Genomic DNA, 21,110 nt, shown 5'->3' with positions numbered 1-21,110 from the left:
ACAGCACTCGCTGGTGTGGCACGACGGCAACAACTATCCTCAGAGCATTAATGTCTGATTAGTTTATTTAAATCTGTGTCTAGTTTAACAGAATGACGGCCTCTCTGTTTGCCAGCTGTCCTACATTTTAACTTCCACAACTGCTCCTCCTCCTTCGTGGAAAAAGAGGGCACGCTTTTACCCAACATGCATCACGATTTGGCCTTTCCGTGACCCCCCGTCCACCGCGGCGACAGCGTCTGGCTGCGGGCGGAATCGCGTAACGTTCGTTTTTGACCAATCGGAATTCTCTGCTGCGACTGACTGGTGTGTGGAGCGGTGTCACCAAGCAACACCAATAAATATAGCAGGAAAAAAGCGGCAAGTCTCTTAATCTGTGAAATCTGTCAGTGTTTCACTTTTCGCGAGTCATATTATTTTACCGAACAGAGAAAACTTCGTCCCGCTGCGCTTGCCTTACATTTTCTAAACCCTCGCCTTTGTTCCGTGACAACTCATTGTAACTCGTACTGTTTACAGGTCACTGGCGAGCCAGAAAGATGAATCCAAGTTCTTAATGAGTTGACACTTTGTTCCTCATAGAAACAACTCGCAGCTGCGAGAATTATCCAACACCCCCCATTGGCTCACCTTTGTGTCCCTGCCACCTGACATTAGACTGGTCCACGCCGGCCTTGTTAGAGGTCATTAGTGAGGTCAAGGAGTAGGACCGGACACCTGATGGCAGACACAGTTTGTGTGTGAACGAGAAATTAATTTTATTCTGCTTGTTTGCAGTTTATTCTACCAGGGACTTTTTTGACTGCTAAAATGCTTTATTTGAAAAAAGCATTTCTGTCTTTTACCTTGCGCTGTCCCTTTATGTTGAAGCCACATGTTGCATGGAAGGACTATTCTTCCCTCCTCCTGTGATGCATCTGTTTGCCTCTGTCTCGGGTGAAATCTTTCCACTACGAACACCAATTTGGTGACCTCCCCAGTACCCTTTAATGTACATACACATGTATAAAATATGGTTTTTACCATCATTAGATTAATTTCTGGGATTTTCCAAGGGTAGCTGCATGTGCAACCAGTCATTTTGTTCTTATAAGCAGGCCTGAAACAAGACAGAAAGCACTCAGGTGTTCAAGGGGTTAAAAAACACATTGTGTGACCCGACAAAGTTATATATCTTGAATGAATAAAAAAGAATTACGTGAATTATAAAAGGCAGTGTCAACCCGAGGTTTTCAATTCACTCTGTTCTCTTATTTAATCATTTTCTGATTTATTAGTATTGCTGTTTCCAGGTAAGAACATTTTCCCAGCTCCACATCGGAAATCAAGATTAAATATTGGTTGTTTCTGCGCTCAAGTTTCATTTGAAAATGCGAGTGGATTCTATAGATAACACAAGCCATGAAAAACAAAAAGGAAATATCACATACAAAATAAATGATCTGATGGGCAAAATGGTTGTTAAAGTTATTCTGAAAATACCTGTAAAAGATGGGCATGGTTATGTATTCAGCACACTGTGAGATGTGAAATCTTGGCTGTTCTATAAATCGTGGTTATTTATGTTGCAGACGCGCAAACAACAGGTTTTTTTCCCCCCCGTGAAATTTTAAGAAAGAAAAACAAATAGTCTGTCATGGCTGCCAAGCCTGGATTCTGATATATTCCATCTTGCGCGGTGTATTTGCAAATAGAAGCGATAAGGCAGGAGGTGGGAAATATGCTCTTTTTTTTCAACTGCATCTTCTCTTGACGTAGTCCTTTCAGACTTCCTCGACCATGCCGGGCTGTTTTTTCCCTCCATAAATCAAGGACAGTGGGGAGGACGAGGTGTGATTGCTTTCACACCCAGGAAGTAATCACACCGGACCTGCCACAGCTCTGATTAAGACTGATAAATATCCACGAGCAGTTAATGAGATGTCAGGCAGGAACAAGGCCCTTTCCTTCATGCCTATGGAGACACCAATGGAGAGGAAAAATGACCTAGACTTTGCAATGTCACGACCGTCTTTCATAAAAGCAGCGCAACGTATTAGTTGGTGCCAGATCATCAATAAAGCGGCTGCACTGTTTTGATTGTAAGAAGCGGCCGGCAGTTGTCGCATTTCTTGACTTTGTCAGCTAAAAAGATAACAATTAGTATAATTTGTTTTTTTCAAAGGAGTGATTTTTTTTAGATAATAAGTAGGGAGAGACAACAAAAGGCTCATTCAGGCAGGTTGCAATTAGCTGATGAAAAGCACGTCTTAAATGTTTGTCGCCGGCGCCCCGCCATAAAAGTTGACTCCAGTAACCGAGCATACAGTTCTTTACTTTAAAATTCAAATCAATAAAAACTGTTTTGAGGGTTTTGTAAACACTGCACACTGGAATAACTGGAATTAAGCTCCTCCAAAGGCACACGAGTGCAATGCTGCCTGATAAAACTGTGATGATGACACAATGTTAGCTGGATTCTAGTGTCCAGTCATCTCTCAGTCTAAGCTTGCACTGCGTGGGGCTAGTATCATGATCTCTTTACAGTAAATTCAGGCTTTGCAGCCATGAGGACATCTTATCTCCATGCAACGGCCTTTTCATGCGATTGCTCAGTGGCGCTGGTGTACCTGAAGGCTGCCGTACCTCTCACATGTGACACATTCCCACAACCGTCCAGTCCTGTGACTGTGAACTTCAGGTCACCCCCTGGTCCCTGGGCGCAGTCCTGTTGAATATTGTTTCCCTGGCAGACATACTCATCCCATCAGACAGAAAGCCCATGCAGCTGCACCCAAACACCCAACAATAGGATGCTTGTTCTAGGGGAGAAGAGGATGGGTCCCCCCTTTTTTTTTTCTTTTGGGGAAGGGGGCGATGTGAACGGGTGGTCAGATATTTCAGGGGTTTTGCAATGGGATAATCCTTTGTGATGTCTCTTTGAAAGGAAGCAATGGTCTGAAGGTTTTGGGAGCATTAAATAAAGTGAGAAGCTTACAGTTTTCTTTGTACAATCGAGACGATGCATTCCTACTTTTATGCAAAACAGCATGACACAATTTTTCAGAAAATGATCTGTTTTTTCTTCCCCTTTTGTTTATGCACGGTAATATATCGATTCACTGTCAGGACAAATGAAAGGAACAAAAATCTTACAATTCTGGATTTATTAAAATATCAGACTGGGTTAGCAGAAAACATGGAAGTGAGTGCTTTTGTTGGAATGTTAAGATGGACTGACCTAATCTAACCAAACAGCAACGCATGTAATTAGCACTGTCATAACAGACAACAAGATAATACAGCAGCAACAAGGCATGTAATGTATGACAAAACATAAGTGACACTTTAAGGATAATCGCTGCATGACTCTTCAGTGACGCATCATGCATACTGCTTTTTAGTTTTTTTGTGCAGTTGAGTTCTTTCTCATTTTATTCTGTTTCAAAGGCCCTTAATTCAAGAGAGGAAATGCCAGCTGCAGACAAACGCGTGCACAGAGGCATACACATATTCTTTTGTTGGGAGTATTTGCCAATTAGCAAGTTGTGGGACTGGAGTGGTAATTGGGCTTTCCAGTCGGCTGGTGTCTGTGTACAGCTTAGTTGAGACAGGTCTGAAGCTAAACGCCTCGCTATTTGTCCAGCAATTATGTCAGGTCCCCATGTCATAGTACAGACGTGACCAATTAGCTGTGCCAAGCTGAAGTGAAAGAGAAGGATTATGGGAGAGGATGAAAAAAGTAGACAGAGAATGGGCTGTGCGGGTGTTAGTGGGGAGCCCATGAGGGGGGGGTGGGGGGTGATGGGAGGTAGTCTGCAGGGACTAGGCGAGAATAAAGGGACAGACAGACTCTGAGGGGAAGAGGGAGCGGATTTCTCCTTTTTTCCCTGCCGCTGTATGATCCGTGTTTTCCATTGATTCTCTTCCTGACCGACATGTGCCTAAGACATGTTAATGCATAGCAATATTTATGCTAATGCTGCCTTACTGACCGAGCTGGGATAAGAAATTAATCTTTATTGACGTCTTAATAATTCTCCCCTGCAAAATGTGTCCCCCGTGACACGTTTTGATGAAACTAGACTGCCGACAATCGATATTCTCCAGCTTGGAGTAACGTGACACAATGTCAATAGGTGTAGGAAAGTATACAGTGCTCTAGTTCATCTTGGCATTTGTCCATATTTACTTCAGACTGACAGATTATACTACAGATCGAGTACTGATAGAGCACTAGCTTCGAGGGCTAGCTCAAAATCTATGCTAGCAGCTAGTCAGGTTTTTAGAGTTCTCTGCTAAGGTGGTTAAGTGTGTTAAGAAAACAAATAAAAAGGAGCAATAGAATGATATGTGTCTGATTAAAAATATCAAGAATTGTCCTGTGAATCTTTTACTTTATTTACAATAACTGAAATCAATCTGTAAAAAGGCTAAAAACATAATTTCGCTTCAACGCATTTCAAATATTTCTATGTTCAAACTTCTCTGAGCACATCTACTACAGGTGGAGCATTTGGAAAATATCTGATTTACCCAGACACCGAGGAGGACTGATCCAAGGCTCTGCGTTTAATTGGAAGAGGAAACGAAGGAGAGGGGAGCCAAGGGACGAGGCGAGGGGCAAATGAGGTAGAATCTATGATCTGAGCGTCTTCGCCTTTCTGCTGGAAAACAAAATTGTTGCTCAGTGCCTGCAGAGAGGAGTTGAGCTCATATTAATTAGTGAGCTTGAAAGAAAATATGGGGAGCTTTAAAGTTGTCGGTTATTGACATAACTTTTTGATTTGATTGTGACCAAGCTTATTATGGTTCGTTACAACCGATCTAAAAGCTGAAACTGAAAAAAAGAAATACCAACCCATCCTCTAAAAAGAAAACTTACATAACCAAAATAGTTTTTTATACACCAGAAATGTCATTATTTTGTATATTTGGATAATCTATGCATTTGTAGAATTTTAAAAGAAAAGAAAAAATATCTTTAGAGGATATTTTACGGCTTATATCCAGTTATATGTTAGGTAAATAAAATCTAGATAAAAACATAACATCTGGTACACCCATGTTTTATAGAAAGGATTTTAAAATTGATCTAATAAGGATTCTAGCTGCTCAACAGTCCCAGGTCTCTGCTATATTTTTCTGTTCATGATCGGTCAGATGTTTTCAGTTGGTGAAAGGTCTGGACTCCAGGCAGACCAGTTTAACCGCCCCTCTACTGTGAAGCCATGCTACTGTAATAGATGCAGGATGTGGTTTAGCATTGTCTTGTTTAAATATGCAAGGCCCTCCCTGAGAAACACCGTCTAGATGGGAGCATATGTTGCTCCAAAACCTGCGTTTACCTTTCAGTGTCTTTCCAGATGTGCAAGCTGCCAGTTCAACAGGCGCTGATGCACTCTCACACCATCAGCCCTCAGCTGAAACGTAGGCGTTGAACTGAGGGCTGATAACAAGCCGGATGGTCTCTCTTCTCTTTAATCTGGTGGAAATGGCGTCCATGTTTTTGACAAAGAATTTCAAATTTCAACTCCGCTGACCACAGAACAGTTTTCCAATTTGTCTCAGTCCATTTTAAATGAGCTTTGGCCCTGAAAAGACAGCAGCATTTCTCGATCATGTTCACATATGGCTGCTTTGCATGATTGAGCTTTCAGCAAGCGTTGTGGATAGCACAGTGAACTGTGTTCCCAGACAGTGATTTCTATGACAGAATCATTTGATTCACTTTGATGCAGCTGTGTCTGAGGGAGTCGAAATTAAGGGCATTCAGTATTGATTTCCTGTGCACAGAGGTTTCTCCAGATTCTGTATTTTTGGAAACAATATTGTGAACTGTAGATGAGGAGATATTCCTTTTATTCATTGGGTAGGTGCAGTTTTTTGCAAGACTGGTGAACCTCTGCCCATCTTTATTTCTGGAATCTCTGCCTCTCTAAGATGTTCCTTTTTTATACTCAGGCACGTTACGGACCAACTGGCTTTGTAAATGCCATCATGGAACTACAGGTGCAGCAGAAACAGATGAACTCCAGGTAACGTCTTCCATAGATCAGTTTCTATTTATTAGTGTCTTAAAGATTTTGTTATCTTCAGGTTTGTTTTGGGGGTTTTTTTCTGTGGGAAGAGCAGTAATTCAGCTTAAGCCTGTCTGAAACATTCTTAAGCCTTATTGCTTCAGTTGGAGTTAAGAAGGCAGCACGCGGTATGATGAGTTACCTTGTTGCCCCACAGCATGAAGGTCTTGAGTTCAATTCCACCACTTGGCCGAGGACTTTCTGTGCACGGTTTGCATACTCTCCTCATGTTTGCATGGGTTCTCTCTGAGCACTCTGGCTTGTCCCGCAGTCCCAAGACATGGAATTAGTGGGGTTAAGTTAACTGGTTATTCTAAATTGCCCACAGAGTGGGATCTTAGCTCAGGGGCAGCTCCAGGCCTCGAGTGCCAGTGTCCTGCAGGTTTTAGATATCACCCTGGGTCAGCACACCTGAATCAAATGATTAGTTCATTCCCAGGCCTCTGGAGAACCTCATGACATGTTGAGGAGGGAATTTAGCCATCTGAATCAGCTGCAAGGATCAAGGACACATCTAAAACCTGCAGGACACCAGCACTCGAGGCCTGGAGTTGCCTACCCCTGGTTTAGCTAAACCTGATTTGTCTTTTATTTTTGTAATTTTTATTTATTAATATGTTTTTTTTTTCTGTCCTGATGAAGGCTTTGATGTTGCTTTACCCAAGAAGACATGCTATTGTCATTACTTTAAAGCCCTGGGTTTGTCACAGTAACATTAAATGTTTGTATGGGGCAATAATTTGACTGCAAAACATGTGAGTGATTACGAACTGGCATGGCATAAAATAAGAACATGATACACGTCCAAGTCCACAGGCATAAATTATCAATTCAAAACACAACACAAAGGCTTCATTTCTTAAATAATTTAATGCAAAAGGGTCTTTTAAAAATATTTCTACAAGAATGCATCATCACCTTTTAGTAATTTCTTGTTTATGTCTGCATCATTAAATACATCTCAATCCTTTTCAAAGAGGAATCAACAATTGAGTCTATCAGTTCTTCATTCACCCCCACCTACCCCCATTTCACTAAACATGTACAGCACTCTCTGAAACATGTCACTTACTTTTACGAGGGTGTTTAAAAGTGGCGAGAAGACATATGCGTAGTGAGAAAAGACAGAAGAAAAGACAGTACTGTATATATTTATTTAAAACACAACTGAAGAAAAAAAAGCTAAAGATATATAAGTGAGGGGCGGGGGTAGGGGCGGGGTTGGGAGAGGGCGGGTGAATGTGCTGTGGTGGATGATGTAAAATGTAAAGAAAGGCAGGAATGTCTGGATAGTTTAAATCCATGTGGCACACAAGGAGATAGCGGACAAAGCCCGATCTCTGATGATGAAAACGGCAATACTTTTCTAACATATGGTCTCACACACAAACACACACACACACATGCTCACACAGACTAAAAGTACCAGTTTATCTCAATTTCAGCATCATAAAGTCTGATAAATGAACAAAGAACATAGGAGAGAAAGCTATTTCCTCTCAGCGATGTTAAATACGAAACACTCTCCCAAATGTGTGAAAAATACACTTAAAGATTAATTGTTTGTGTTGATGTGGTGACGGTTTAATCTTTTAAATATGTGCAGCGCTGCCATTTGAGCTCATCACTCATGGCCGGTTAACTTTGGTGAACCCAGCTCCAGGGTCCGGAACACCATGTGCACCTCATCAAGAGTTCATGCGAGCTCCAAAACTGTCATTTTTCATGATTAGGCATGTCTGCCTTCTGATTTCGTTGAGCCCCTTTATTCCCTGTTTTCCAGCTTTTTTTGCCCGTCAGCTGTGTCTCGTTTGGCACCGCATCCAAGTTGACAACAGTGGGGTTAAGCTGAGTGACTGAGCCCAGTGAAGGAAGTGTATGGTAAGAAACTTTGACAAATGAAAAAAGTGAGACTACGAGTCTGTTATTTCTGCTTCTGTCATATCTCAATGTCTATCGCTCTTTTCCAACAAAACAGTGTTTTGCATCATAAGAGGAAACAATATACTTGTGGAAAAAAATTAAAGCCTGCCAACAGATTCTACTCATGTTAGCAAATGTTGTCGCCGGGACTGACACGCCTGGTTGTGAGCCATCATGTCAAATATGCCTTGGCGACCTCAATGAAGTCTGACTTAACTGCAGAATTCCTATTTGAGTTTCTCCTACAACTGTTACATGTTAGTAAGCCCTTAATAGAGTGTACTAGCAGTAGTGACAACACATGTATGTGGAATGAGAACACGCAAAGGTGGGAACGCATTGTGTGCTTTGCATAACGTCCTCTTCATTTGAAAGAACTTATGAGAGGTTGGCACGCTCCACGGTCACTAACATCATGCTGTCCTTACATATCTACGGAATAATATTGTCATAATGTGCTGATCACCTCTGGAAGGTCACACCGGTGATGTACCTTGCTGATCCCTATTCAGCTAACTTGAAATACCTCTCTGTGAGGAGTGCAGATGGTGCAGTCTCAGAATTGTGGCTTTCAGTTACGATGAAAGGAGCTGCAGATTTTGACTGCGTGTCTGGGCTGTTGATCCTGCACTGTACTAATCGTGCACTAGCGGCATGAGCTGAAACAGGATGATTACAGGCCACAGAGGGAATGAAGAGCTCTAATGATGGGTCATCTTGCCCTGGATGTCTGTGTCAGCCGCATGCTTATATCCTTGTGAGACCTGATGGGCCACCTGCATTATTTTAACCAACAGTGACCAGCAGGGTTCTCCTCTGATGTCTCTCACGTGAGTATCGTTTTGTAGGAAAGTGCAGGTCACATGATGGAGTTCCACCTCTTGGGGTGGAAATGACTAGTCTGACACAACAATGCCTCTGGACCTGCTCCCTAATAATAACAGTCCTTGGTAAGATGTGTTGGTCTGCATTTAAGTGACTTTCAGGAGTGAAAATAATGTGCCTGGAAGACGATTAAGTACAGCTTCACAAACGCTCTTCATGTTGCGAATGAGAATGGATTCAGGGAAGCTTAATATCGAGTTTAAATGGCACACAAAAACTTTAACACACCTACAGTGAGTTGACCATTCAGAGGAAACCCAGACAAATGGTGTTCAACTCTTCTACCCTACTTCCTGACTTTCCCGCTTCTTCCTTTGTCCTTTTCTTCGCTCAAAATCAAACATTTCACAACAGCACGTCCGTTTTGTCAAAACACCATTTTTTTCTCTTGTTATTTATCTTATTTTTCGTTACAAAACATGTACAGGCTGTTTAGAACAACAACAAAAATACAATATCCAATTATTATGCAATTTCTCTTGTTTTAATAATCATCAATTCAATAGGTGAATCCTCTTGGGAGTTTCTCTTCCTTCTGATTGTTCCAAGTCCCCAAACGGCCTAAAGTCCTTCTGGGTGTTGGGGAGGGGTGTGTGGGTTGGTGGGTGAGGTACAAATAAATACATAGGGCAGGACGCCAAGAAATTAAAACAAGGATTCTGATTATTTCTAAAACCCACACAATAGAAAGTAGAAATTAAAGTGTCCATCATGGTTTGTCTTCAGTTTCTGCATGATGCATATATATATATATATATATATAATTTCATATATATATATGTTTACGTCCAAAGTCCATTTTTTTGGATTCAATAAAAAAAAGAATGTTTTTAACAGTTGTCCACAGAATATAGCATAAGTGTTTCAGATATATTTGCTCCTTATCACAGTTCAGTTCATGCGTAAATTCTCCATGGTGGCAAATAGCGGAAGCCGTATTGTACAGTATATTTGTGTGCAACTCGCCACACCCGCACATCCAGTCGCACTTGATCACACATACAAACCCACATGCACGCACGCTCACATACAAAAATGCACACAAAAGGCCAAAAGGGTCTTTCTATTTTGTTGCCACAGTCCTCGTCTCCCCCCCAGTCGTCACCGCGTATCCAGCGGGGGTACTTCAGTCTGACCAGTCGTTTTGAAACCACAAATCTCCCAAAATATGATCAAGAAAGAAAAACATCAAAATAAAAAAATCTGACAAACAGAAAATATGGTGCAGACAAAGGAAAGTAGAAAAACAAAATACCAGGTGTAAAATGCAGTTGATGAGCAGGTGTTCCCACACTGGGAAACTATCCTGAGTCACTTCAGGTCAGAGTGAAGAGGTCGTCTCTGAGCTACCGAGGATCCAGCAACCAAAACAGGTGTCCAGAAATATGGCCGCCTCCCTTTGACCTTTATTGACCTCCGTCACTCCTTCGACCTTTAGACCGCAGCCCATCGTATTGCCCTCCTCCACCACCCCACCCTTTTCCAGCAAGTGCCCTTTTAGATAACACACCTTCAATATGAAGATGGAGAACAACACACGTGCACAATAAAACAACTTCTAGCAAGGAAAAAACAAAACAAGGAAACTGTCCTCTCGCTCTCTCGTGGTCTGAAACACTTTTTTTTTTTTTGCGTTGATTTTCGTTATATGTAAAAACGTTTTCACTTTTTTTTTTATACAAGGGTCTTCCTTCTTTCCTACATAGATCATCCAGCAGAGCTGGGAACAGGAATCAAGGGGAGGGGCTCTTGTGTGAGGATAAGAGTGTGACATTTAAGTGACAGGACTAAGGCCAACTCCACTACAATGCACATGCATGCAAACATCAACTCACTCCAGAGCTGGTGAGGCACGCGTAAGGATATACGGGGGTTTACTATTTCTCCTCTTTCAAAAACACACAAGCTCCGATTGGATGGGGGGGAGAAAAAACAGAAAACTAACAAAAAATGCAGAAACAGGAAATGTAAGTGGTAATGAAATAAAGAAAGAAAAAATATTCAGAGGCACTGCAAGCCAGTTTCGTAGTGTCTAATTGGCAGAGATGGGTCAGGCAGCTAGGGTTTTCCAGTGGCAATCTCTGGCACAGTTTCTCCCCCTTTTTCCGTCTGGCTGTCCTTCGACTGCATCGGTTTGCGTGTCTTCTCACTCACACCTGGACAGGAAGTGTTTGGTTCATCTGTAGTCTCATGTCCTGAATGCTACCAAGAATTTTCTTCTGATGGCCAGCCAATGTAACCCCTATCCGCAGCAGGTCCCTGTGAGCGAAGAACAAAAAGGAAACAAAAAAAAAAAAGGAAAAATGAGAACAGGTGGCTCAGTCGTGAAAACAAAAGAAAAGAAAAGAAAAGAAATAAAAGAAGGAAAACATCACATGAAGCTGAAGTGCAAATTTCACTGTTCACCACAAGTGAACACATACTCGACCAGGTGGGAACGCAACATAGGCCTCACCTTGGCGATGGACCATAAAATGGATTCTGAGAGTGAGGTAACAAAATGGGAGCACTCATCTGAGTGTTAGTCTTAATGCATGATACCTTTGTTACCCAGCAGGTGGGCATGAGGATGTGAGTCGAGCAGCAGTAATGACAGTTAATGATTAAAGTGCAAACTTCGCTACTGTCTGGCAGGTGGCAGACTTCACAGAGTCTATACCCGTCTGTCACTTGGCGAGAAAAAAAACACGGGAACACGGAAGCAAAAGGTTTTCTTCATCAACAACAGCCTTTCTCTGTATAACTACATGCTACTTTCAGCAGGTAGGTCCATCTTTCAACCACCCAATCACGTGGCAGCAACTCAATGCATTTAGACGTGTGCATATGGTCGAGTCAACCTGCTGCAGTTCAAACAGAGCGTCTCCATTGCAAAGCTCGGTTGTCAAGTGACTTTGAACGTGACAAAGTCAGACGGGCTGGAAACTGCTGATCTGCTGAGATTTTCCCCGTACAGCCATCTTTAGGGTTTACAGAGGATGGTTTAAAAAAGAGAATTTTTCCAGCGAGTGGCTGTTCTCTGAGTTAAAAATGCCTCCTGCGAGTGCATCGAGCTGATGGGAAGGCATCAGTTACTCAAATACCTACTCGTTACAACAAAAGTATGCAGAAGAGCATCTCCAAATGCACAACAAGTTGAACCTTGAAACAGAAGACCACACTGGGTGTCACCCCTAAGAACAGGAAACAGGGGCTACAGTACGCAGAGGTTAAGTAAAACTGGACCATAGCAGGTGCCTGGGTAATGAGTGTCAGTTTCTGCTGCGACATTTCGAAGGGTCAGAACTTAAAACAACATGAAAACATGGATCCATCCGGCTTTATGTCGATGATTCAGACTGGTTGTGGTGTAATGGTGTGAAGGATATTTTCTTGTCAGGCTTTGGGCCTCGAGCATAATTTAAACACAGTCTGCCTGAGTATAGCTGACTGATCACAGTGGGATGGATTACTTCATGCATAAGGTAATCATGTCACAAACCTCAAGTCATCTCAAACTAGTTTCTTGAACATGATGTGTTCACTGCTCTCAAATATCCTCTCAAATCTGCATCAGCTGTGTGATGCTATCATTTCAATGTCAGTAATTTCATACTAGTATAAATATGTCTATACATACACTTGCTTGACTTCTCCAGATAATAGCTGAGGAGAGAGCAGACCATCAGCTGACCAGCTGACCACGAGTGCTCTGCCTCTGTACGCGTCCTGTCCCTTCTGATCTAATATAACCTACAGACAACATGCTTTCTCACTTTATGGGTGTCTCTGCTTCAAAAACAAAGGTATACAGTGAAGTCTATCACTTAACCAGATATGTACATAATCGCAGGTACACAAATCCGCAGCGCACATCTGTCCTCTCGTCACATTCGAGTCGCCACAACTTCACACAAACAAATTCTCCCCCACCCCCCATATTTTGCCAACCCCATCAGCACAGTGACAGAGGATGAAATGATAATAAATGGGCACCATTAGAGGAATTACTGGCCATTAAGGGCAACAGAGAGCCACAGTACACCACACCTGTCAGCCTAGCCAAATTGAAACAAATTACTCCCACCTCCACTGTCTATTATGCACCTAATGAGAATGATTTATTTATCATTATAATCCTAATTCATTTATTTAATCATCACTGGCCTGCAATTTCCATGGTTTCCATTGCATCATTTCCTGTTTGTAAACATGATCAAAGCTGAACCAAATTGCAGTAAAGGAAACAGCCGCAGGAGTTAGCTTAAAAATTGTAGGCTGCGGTGCTGTGCAATCGTGTAACGGTGATTTGTTTGCTTCTAAAACGGGCGACAAAGTATCAGTTTCTGAGCAAGCAACTTCTGATCAACCAAATATAATCACTTTGTTATCTCTGACATCTTCGATTATTAAACTAGTGTTCAGCATATATCAAAGTATGTGAGCATACCTACTGGAAAACAAATATAAATGTATTCTTTTTCTTATTCTGTGATATCTGAGTTGATTCAGAGACCTGTTTTCCGCATCTCATCATCATATTTAAGTGTTTTTAATTTGACTCTGAATCTCAGTCCCGCTCAGGCGTTGTAGACCTGAGTAGCTCCACTCACTCTGCTGTCATCTGGGCCACCAGGTCAAAGGAAGCAAATCCTGCGTTGACAAAGTTGTCACGGTAGCGGCTCATCTTGATGGCATCCAGCCAGTCCCCCACAGTGGTGAAAGTGGTATAGTCTGGCACACAGCGGTCAAGCAAGGGCTGAGAAACCCTACATTAGGGGACAGGGGGGAAGGGAGGGAGGAGAGAGAAAGAGAAACAGAGAGAGAGAGAGAGGGTTAAGGTCGTCACTCTGTGTGCCTCTACCGGCCAACCTCACCCCCAAACCCCCGCTGAGCGCCACCTCTCCATTTCTCTCCTCCTCTGTTCTCCCCCCCTCCTCCTCTCCTCTCCTCTGTACTGAGTTGTGTGCAGGGGCGAGTGGAGGGGCGGGGCGAGGACCCAGGGAATGTACAGGGTGGGTGAGGAGCAAGTTGTGACTGTGGAGAGACTGGCTGGAGGCTTGGGTGGTGGATGTTGGCGCAACAGCTGGTGAGGGGAGGTCACGTGTATTCACACACAGAGCTTCAAATCTAGCTTAAACCAGCAACAAGTGTTAAAGAAACCAAGTGGAGATCGTTTTAGTCAGGAATGCATCTGCCTGGCAGCATCGGTGATGGTGATAATGTTTATAACAATGCAGAAAAGTGCCTTCTTTATGAAAACCTCAAGAAATGAAAACCTGGAAATATCTGAAAAGCTCTGTCTTTGTGTTTTGCGTCTCGTTCTTTTTGTTGCAAAGAGATGTCGGGTGTATTGTTTGGGGACTGATGAGAGGAGGAAAAAAAAAAAGATCAACACCAACTTGAAATTCAATCTGTGTGGTTGTACTGATCGCACTATTAAACCATCTACAAACGTGCTTTAAATCTGATCTGGAAAGATTGGACTCTTTGCGGTTTTGCAGGTCAGTTCAAATCAAATTTCGTCCGGCTGTGAGAACACGAGCTTAAACGACGGGCTGGGAGCCATATGCCTTTCAGTGCATAATTACCAATGCATAAAATGATACACTGTGTGCAACACGAGTCCGCAAAGGTGGAAATATTTTTTAAAAATTGCTTTCAGGAAAAGAGGGAAAAACACTGAAATGTAAACACAGATGTCACTCACATGTGTGCGCGGTTTCGCATTAGCGCCGACTTGCAATGTTGGGGACTCTGGAAGAAATGACTCACAAACTCATAGTTCATGTGTGTTTGACAGCGCATGAATGTGATTAGTTGCGCAACGCTTCCCTCAAACGTCTTGAAAACGTGTCGGAGGGTGCTCTGCGTGTTGCTGCGCACCTGTTGACAGCCCCAAAAGGGCTTTTTTAGGGGAAAAAAAAGAACCTAACCTCCTGCGCTGATCAACGCTGCAGATAGAGAGGCCACCTTGGGAGTTTTAATAAAACGGCGCAACAACTCAGAGCGAAGCGCAGCAGATGAACGACAGAGGAGGTGGAGGTGGAGAGAATGTCCTGGGATGTGAAGGGAAAAAACAAGAAAGAGCACCACTGTCTCCACTCCTTTCTGCTCCGTTGATCCCTGTCATCCTTTTTGATGGCATTAGATTCATTAACAATTAAAAGGAATGGAGAGAGAACGAGAGGGGAAGGAGAAAGCACACGGAGGAGGAGGAGGGGAGTTAATAACAGTGATACAGAGGCTCCATTGAGTGGTGTAGATGGAGTGATTTTTAATAAGGCCTGTGCTTGGGCATCCAAGCCCTCGGGCTGTCGTTAACGCACGACTCTGGCTTCTCTTAATGGAGTATTGTTGGTCCTCCCATAAAATTGGCTTCAAAAGGGATCCAGACTTATGCTGGCCACATGTTAGCCACAAGCACAACGCAGCAGGAAGGCTGGATAATGCTGTGAGCTAGCTAGTGAGTCCACTATGAGCCGAACTTCATGTCATAAAAAAATGGCTGCTGCATTAGTCAGTGGTTTGGCCTTTTATGCAGTCATTGTTTTAAAAAGTTTGATGTTTCTTTCTTTGCTTGTTCTGACCGATTCAGCTGCAGCAAAGGATAGAAATCACCGAAGCTCACGCGGGCAAATATTCAGTCAGGTCAGGCATGTGCAACTCCCGCAGTCAAAGTCTTTAATGTCAGACAGCGTTAGCTAACCTCCAGCCACCCTTCAGTGCCGACCAGGACGACTGTAACATCTTTTACTCCTCCCTTGTTAGGTCTATCGGCAGGAGGCCACCTCTCTGCTGGCCCATTTAAAATCTCGTTAGTGGCTAATTAAAAGGCACTCTCATCTCTTTTTTGCATCGCCTTAATCGGGCTAATTAACCGCAAGCTTAATCTTCTAAGAGCGTCGCTCCTGTGGCCAACCGAGACCCTGGTTTCCCCCTTGAGCACAACCCAGGATTGTCTCTGTCCCTCCCTCAAGACAGAAAGACCCCGATGCAGAGACAGATAGGTAGGTCAGCCCCATCAGCTTTGCGCCAACTCGTTCCTCCAAATTCTTTCCAAGAAACCAATTGGACGGAAAGATAGTTCAGCTAAATGTAGATGTGACACGTCGAGCTCCCAGCTGGCGATGAAGCTGCTTTAAGGCTCGAATTGAGCAATAGTAATTTGGATTTGTATAACAGCTTACCCTGAGCTTGTGCAAACTAAAGAGTTGAATGAGATGATATCGGAACAATAAAAAAGAAGCCTGTTGCAGATGATTCAGGAACATTCATATCCACTATTTAAACTTAGCAATACTTGCAGAGTTCTCTACCCTTGGTGCTAATGAAATTGCCTGACCAGCACTCTCTTTACTGACTGAGTTCCTTAAATCAATAAACTTAACTGACTGAAGGTTCTTGTTATTATATTACACCGCAAAAGCCAAGCAAGCCTAATCCGCCATATGACTCAGGAAAGGTAGTCATTACTAATATCCATTTATGCTATGACCATAATTATGCATTATTAATACACAGAGCATTACACTTAACAAGAGCCCTCAGGGGCATTTAGAAAAACACCCTCACATTTAAAGTCCCCTTCTATGATAACACGTTCCTCAGCATAAACAAGCATTTACTGCAAAGCTCCACTTGACATGGCCTTCATACTAATTTTGACTTTAACGTGACCAATGTGCTTTTTATATTAAGGCTTACCCCGAGGACTGTGTGCTGTTGGTGACTACTTTGAGACTGGCAGCATTGCGAATAAGCTTATCCAACGTGGCCACGATCTGGGTGAATTTAGGTCGTAGGTTCCTTTCTTTCACCCAGCAGTCCAACATGAGCTGGTGCAGAGCCGTCGGGCAGTCCATGGGTGGGGGCAGTCGATAGTCCTGCTCCACGGCATTTATCACCTGGGGAAGGACAACAGAGAAATCCCAATCACTTCTAATCACAGAGTGTAGCGCAGAGGGAGGGCGGACAATGCGAGAGAGGCGGTCGATGGAAAACAGCACGGCAGAACAGAGTGAATGGTGGGAATTATAAAAACCGGGGATAAAGAAGGAAAAAATGGCTTTGGTTATTCACAGAAACAAGGGCAAGCAAAAGTTGGAGCTGTGGGTGGATGTGTGGTGAGAAAAAGAATGGCTCTTCCACATAAATGGAAGAAGAAGGTGGTTTCTTATATATAAGCATAAATTCTCTTGTGATCTTACATCTTGATTGCTCATGTCCCAGTACGGCCGCTCGCCATACGACATAACTTCCCACATGACGATGCCGTAGCTCCAGACGTCGCTGGCAGAGGTGAACTTCCTGTAGGCGATTGCCTCCGGAGCGGTCCAGCGAATGGGGATCTTCCCTCCCTGTGGATATGCGAATGAGTAGGTGAGCATGAAATACTGGAGAGATGGAGCGCAAACACAGAGTCACACACATACAAGAGGGAAAGAGAGGGTGAGAAAAAAACTATCCAAGGGAAACGTTGATGCACAACAGATGGGTGCATGCCATAGAACCCAAACACCGCATTCACACAAGGTTAGTCAGACGTTTACAGACAAATGAGACGTGCAGAGAGGTGAAACTTTAAGGATATGAAATGTGCAGCACAGTGCATTTTTCAGTGTCATTGTTAATCCTTTTCATTCAACTATGTACCCGATAGACAGTTGCTGACTCATACTAGGAGTGTCTCTTGGAGTAAAGAGCACAAAAATGAACACAACTGCTTCCTGCCATAAGGAGAATTGACCTTCTGCACGCCTCCTGACATTGTTCTGTGCTTTTTCTCCTTCTTTGCTTTACTATACATGGATGTAAAAAATGGTCAGCGTCTTTCATATCGGGCCGAATCAGAGCTGAGAAGAAAAAAACAAAGCTGTCTTTATACCATCGTTCATATTCATAAGTCTATTATCCTCAGTATACCCTTTCAGACATAAATCCCAAACTGCTTTGCCAGTTGAAGAATATTAGAGACTCCAGCAATTTGTCAGCAAACGATTTTGTAACATTTCTGGGAATCTAAAACAAATCATGTGTAACACCTGCGTGCGATTGGAGGTACTCTTGTGATCTTTAAATTTCACGTATTCATTAATGTCATTAACTGGATCATTCCACACCCTTTAATATAGACTTCTATACCCTTAACTGTTCTTAATTTGTCCACGTGTCTGTGCCACAGTGACAAGAAAAACCTCTGATCTTGTGGGAACAGACCGGGCATTTATTGGACACGATGATTAAAAGAAAACAACAATAATGGGTTGATGTTGGAACAACATATGTAGCCTTTTTAAACACAGGAATACAGACAAACACAAAAAGCAGTCAAGTGTAATATATCCACTAACTCACCAGTGAGCTGGTGTAGGTTGGATCTGTAGGGTCATCCTCAAGGAAACGAGACAGGCCGAAGTCAGATACCTTACACACCAGATTACTGTTAACCAAGATGTTACGGGCAGCCAAGTCTCTGTGCACGTAGTTCATGTCTGACAGGTACTTCATGCCTGCTGCGATCCCACGGAGCATGCCTACCAGCTGGATCACTGTGAACTGCCCATCATTGAGCTAGCAAAGGAGGAGAGAGTGACACGTATGAACTCCATTGCAGATCAAGGATCCATTTTCAAAGGAGAAAACAGCCTGTGTGCCTCTTCTTTCATGGTTTAGCTCATGGTTATTTCATGGTTTAGCTCTCTATATTCAGTGTCTTCTACACTTTTTTTTTATGTCCTCTTACCTATATCTTTAATCTCTCATCATCTCACGCCGTAATCTCCTTCTCTTTTCTACATGCCCATTCTATATTCTTCCATTCTCCATTATCTCTGTATCAGCCCCCCCTCTTTTCTCTGGCAGACAGTGTATGATGTGACTTTGAGGCAGAGATTCATTGGAGACTGAGCTCTGTAAATGTCACCAACTGCCAGAATACAGGATTTGTAAGATATCCATAGTGAGCTCTGCAGCTGCACTTAAGAAGACCTTTTAAGGTTGCAAAGACAGTGAGATAACTGCAAACAAAAATCCAGCGGCTTTGGATGGGCTTATTTACCCAGTAGTGTTGCATCACTCATAAAATCACATTTTATACAGAGTAACTAATTTTAAGGCTATTCTGGTGTGTGCTTGTTTTTTTAATTAGTTTTTTCTCACCCTCAGAAAAGAGTCCAGTGCTCCATTCTCCATAAACTCGGTCACAATCATCACCGGACGACTTTTGGTGACCACACCTTCCAGGCGGATAATGTTGGGGTGGTCGAACTGGCCCATGATGGAAGCTTCAGATAGGAAGTCTCGCCTCTGCCTGTCGGTGTAGCCCACCTTGAGAGTCTTGATGGCTACGATGATCTCCCGGCGCCCGGGCAGCTTTAGGCGACCGCGACACACCTCCCCAAACTCTCCTGCGAGAGCCCAGGTGAGACAGCCAGAAAAACAGCAAAAGAGGAGAGATGGAAAGACAGACAGAGAGAGAGAGAGGGAGGGAAGAGAGGCATGATGGAAGAGTGGAGGAGAGTGGGGGGAAAGAGGGAAGAGGGGACAGTTAACTGGTTAGAACCAAGGAGCCAGGGCAGGGTAGCTGGGGGCAGGGTGGGACAAGGGGGGTGTGGGACTGCAAGAGAAGCCAAGACTCTAGGCCAGTCTTAAGGGATTGTGATATAAGGGGAGGCATACAGTGACTTTATACTGTTAACTTACATACTAAAAGAAAAACAAATGGTGAGTGAAAGGCATAATGGCACAATGTGAAATGACACAGGACTGGGAAAAAAAAAAGCATAACATTTTTAGGGTAAAGTTGGGTGACATTATAGGCCAGACTTAGGGTGATTACGGGGAAAAGGGGGTCAAGGGTTTGTGGGGGGGGGGGGTGCTAAGCTTCAGAGGGGCCGGAGAAGTGAGCACAGGAGGAAGAGATGGGTGGAGACAGAAGCTTGGGGGTTGTGGACGCTTTATGTTTACACTCTACACCAAGCGTGTGCAAGAAGCCAAGAAAAATCAGGTGATGAAAGTGATGCGTGTCAACACAGGTGCAAAGGTAACAAAGTGGGGGAGGTCAGGGAAGGCGGGGGCAACAGGTTGAGGGGCATGGAGGGATGGATTGAGGAAGGGGGAGAGGAGAGGAGAGGAAGGGGACAGGGAAGACAGGGGTTGAGGGTTTGTCACTTTAAAGGCGAATGCTGGGGAGCGAGGGTTTCAAGAAGTTGCCTCAGCAGTAGAAGAGCTGTCGTAGTAGTAGTAGTAGTAGTAGTAGTAGTAATGGTAGTAGCAGAAGCAGTGGCAAGCGATTCCCATCTCTGCCATCACAACGTCTTCCTTTTTTGGCTCAGAAACATATGCTAAAATATCTGAACCTCACATGGCACAGTCCTGTAGCTTTTAGGCAGAGATATAACTGTCAAATATATCAAAGACATAAAATATTTCACTGTCTACAACATCATGTGAGGGAGGGTTTCTAAAACAAGGGGGTTACAACCACATAGTGGATAGGGTGTGAGTACCAGGGAAAAAAAGGTCAAACATAACGATCCAGTAAAAATCCTCTTTTTAATTAAGAGGTTCTCCGGATATAAAAAAGTGGGCAGGGTTACAGGCAGCCAATCCTGGACTTGGAGCAATTTAATATATTTTACACCCCAACCAGACAGATTTAAACCTCTAAAAGAGTACAACAGATAAATATTAGCCATGGCTCTTAGAGACAGGAATTCCCCAAGCTTACACACACAAAACCAGACACAGAGCCAAAGAGCTGGACTTTAAGTCCTCTAAAGTACATATCCATTACAATCACGCCCTCGCAGGTTCACACAGTGCTCATTAAGGCAATCGCTGGCCAGTAAATCTCTCGATATTTCACAACATACACAAGTTTGTGAGCTACAGCAACTACAGCACATTTTCACATTACCTTCAGTCTTCCTTCTTTTAAAATTTCAATTTCCTTTGCATCAGTTTTGAAGTGCAGAGTAGTGCAATGAGGTATGAAAGAAGTAGAAAACAAGCCCACTTTAAGAGGTAGATAAGGTATCCTACAGCATTCCTACCAGTAGCCAGATATAATTACCACTAGAATTACAACATCCTGCATTATTTCAATGATGGCAGCTGCTGAAACTCAAAACCTTAACGCTCAGTGTTTATCTGTGCACACAAAAGTTCAATAAGTGTGCAAAAAAACAGGTTTGTAGCTTATACTGGAAAATACATGCAATCAGATGGGATTAAACTCTCCCCTAGAGAAATAAATCCTGT

At 43.2% G+C, this 21,110-nt stretch overlaps 1 protein-coding gene across 5 annotated transcripts in view; it reads right to left on the bottom strand.

Annotated features, from left to right (window-relative positions):
* Nucleotides 1-6,092: 6,092 nt before the first annotated feature.
* LOC120733844 (ephrin type-B receptor 3-like) overlaps nt 6,093-21,110 on the bottom strand; it is a 59,420-nt gene continuing 44,402 nt past the window's right edge. For 2 of the 5 annotated variants that reach the window (XM_040032308.1, XM_040032321.1), the window contains exons 11-16: nt 19,008-19,255; nt 18,204-18,419; nt 17,057-17,242; nt 16,554-16,753; nt 13,460-13,615; nt 6,093-11,126 (exon numbers count right to left, since the gene is read on the bottom strand). In XM_040032308.1, coding sequence (XP_039888242.1) covers nt 11,018-11,126; nt 13,460-13,615; nt 16,554-16,753; nt 17,057-17,242; nt 18,204-18,419; nt 19,008-19,255 — 1,115 coding nt within the window. In that variant the 3' untranslated portion in view covers nt 6,093-11,017. The remainder of the gene's footprint in view (nt 11,127-13,459; nt 13,616-16,553; nt 16,754-17,056; nt 17,243-18,203; nt 18,420-19,007; nt 19,256-21,110) is intronic. The other 3 variants (XM_040032316.1, XM_040032331.1, XM_040032341.1) reach the window with 2 other exon arrangements.

Source organism: Simochromis diagramma, unplaced genomic scaffold (genome assembly GCF_900408965.1).
Source record: "Simochromis diagramma unplaced genomic scaffold, fSimDia1.1 OVJJ01000334.1, whole genome shotgun sequence".
In the NCBI taxonomy this organism is placed as follows: Eukaryota; Metazoa; Chordata; class Actinopteri; order Cichliformes; family Cichlidae; genus Simochromis; species Simochromis diagramma.
This window is presented reverse-complemented; position numbering and strand designations above follow the sequence as displayed.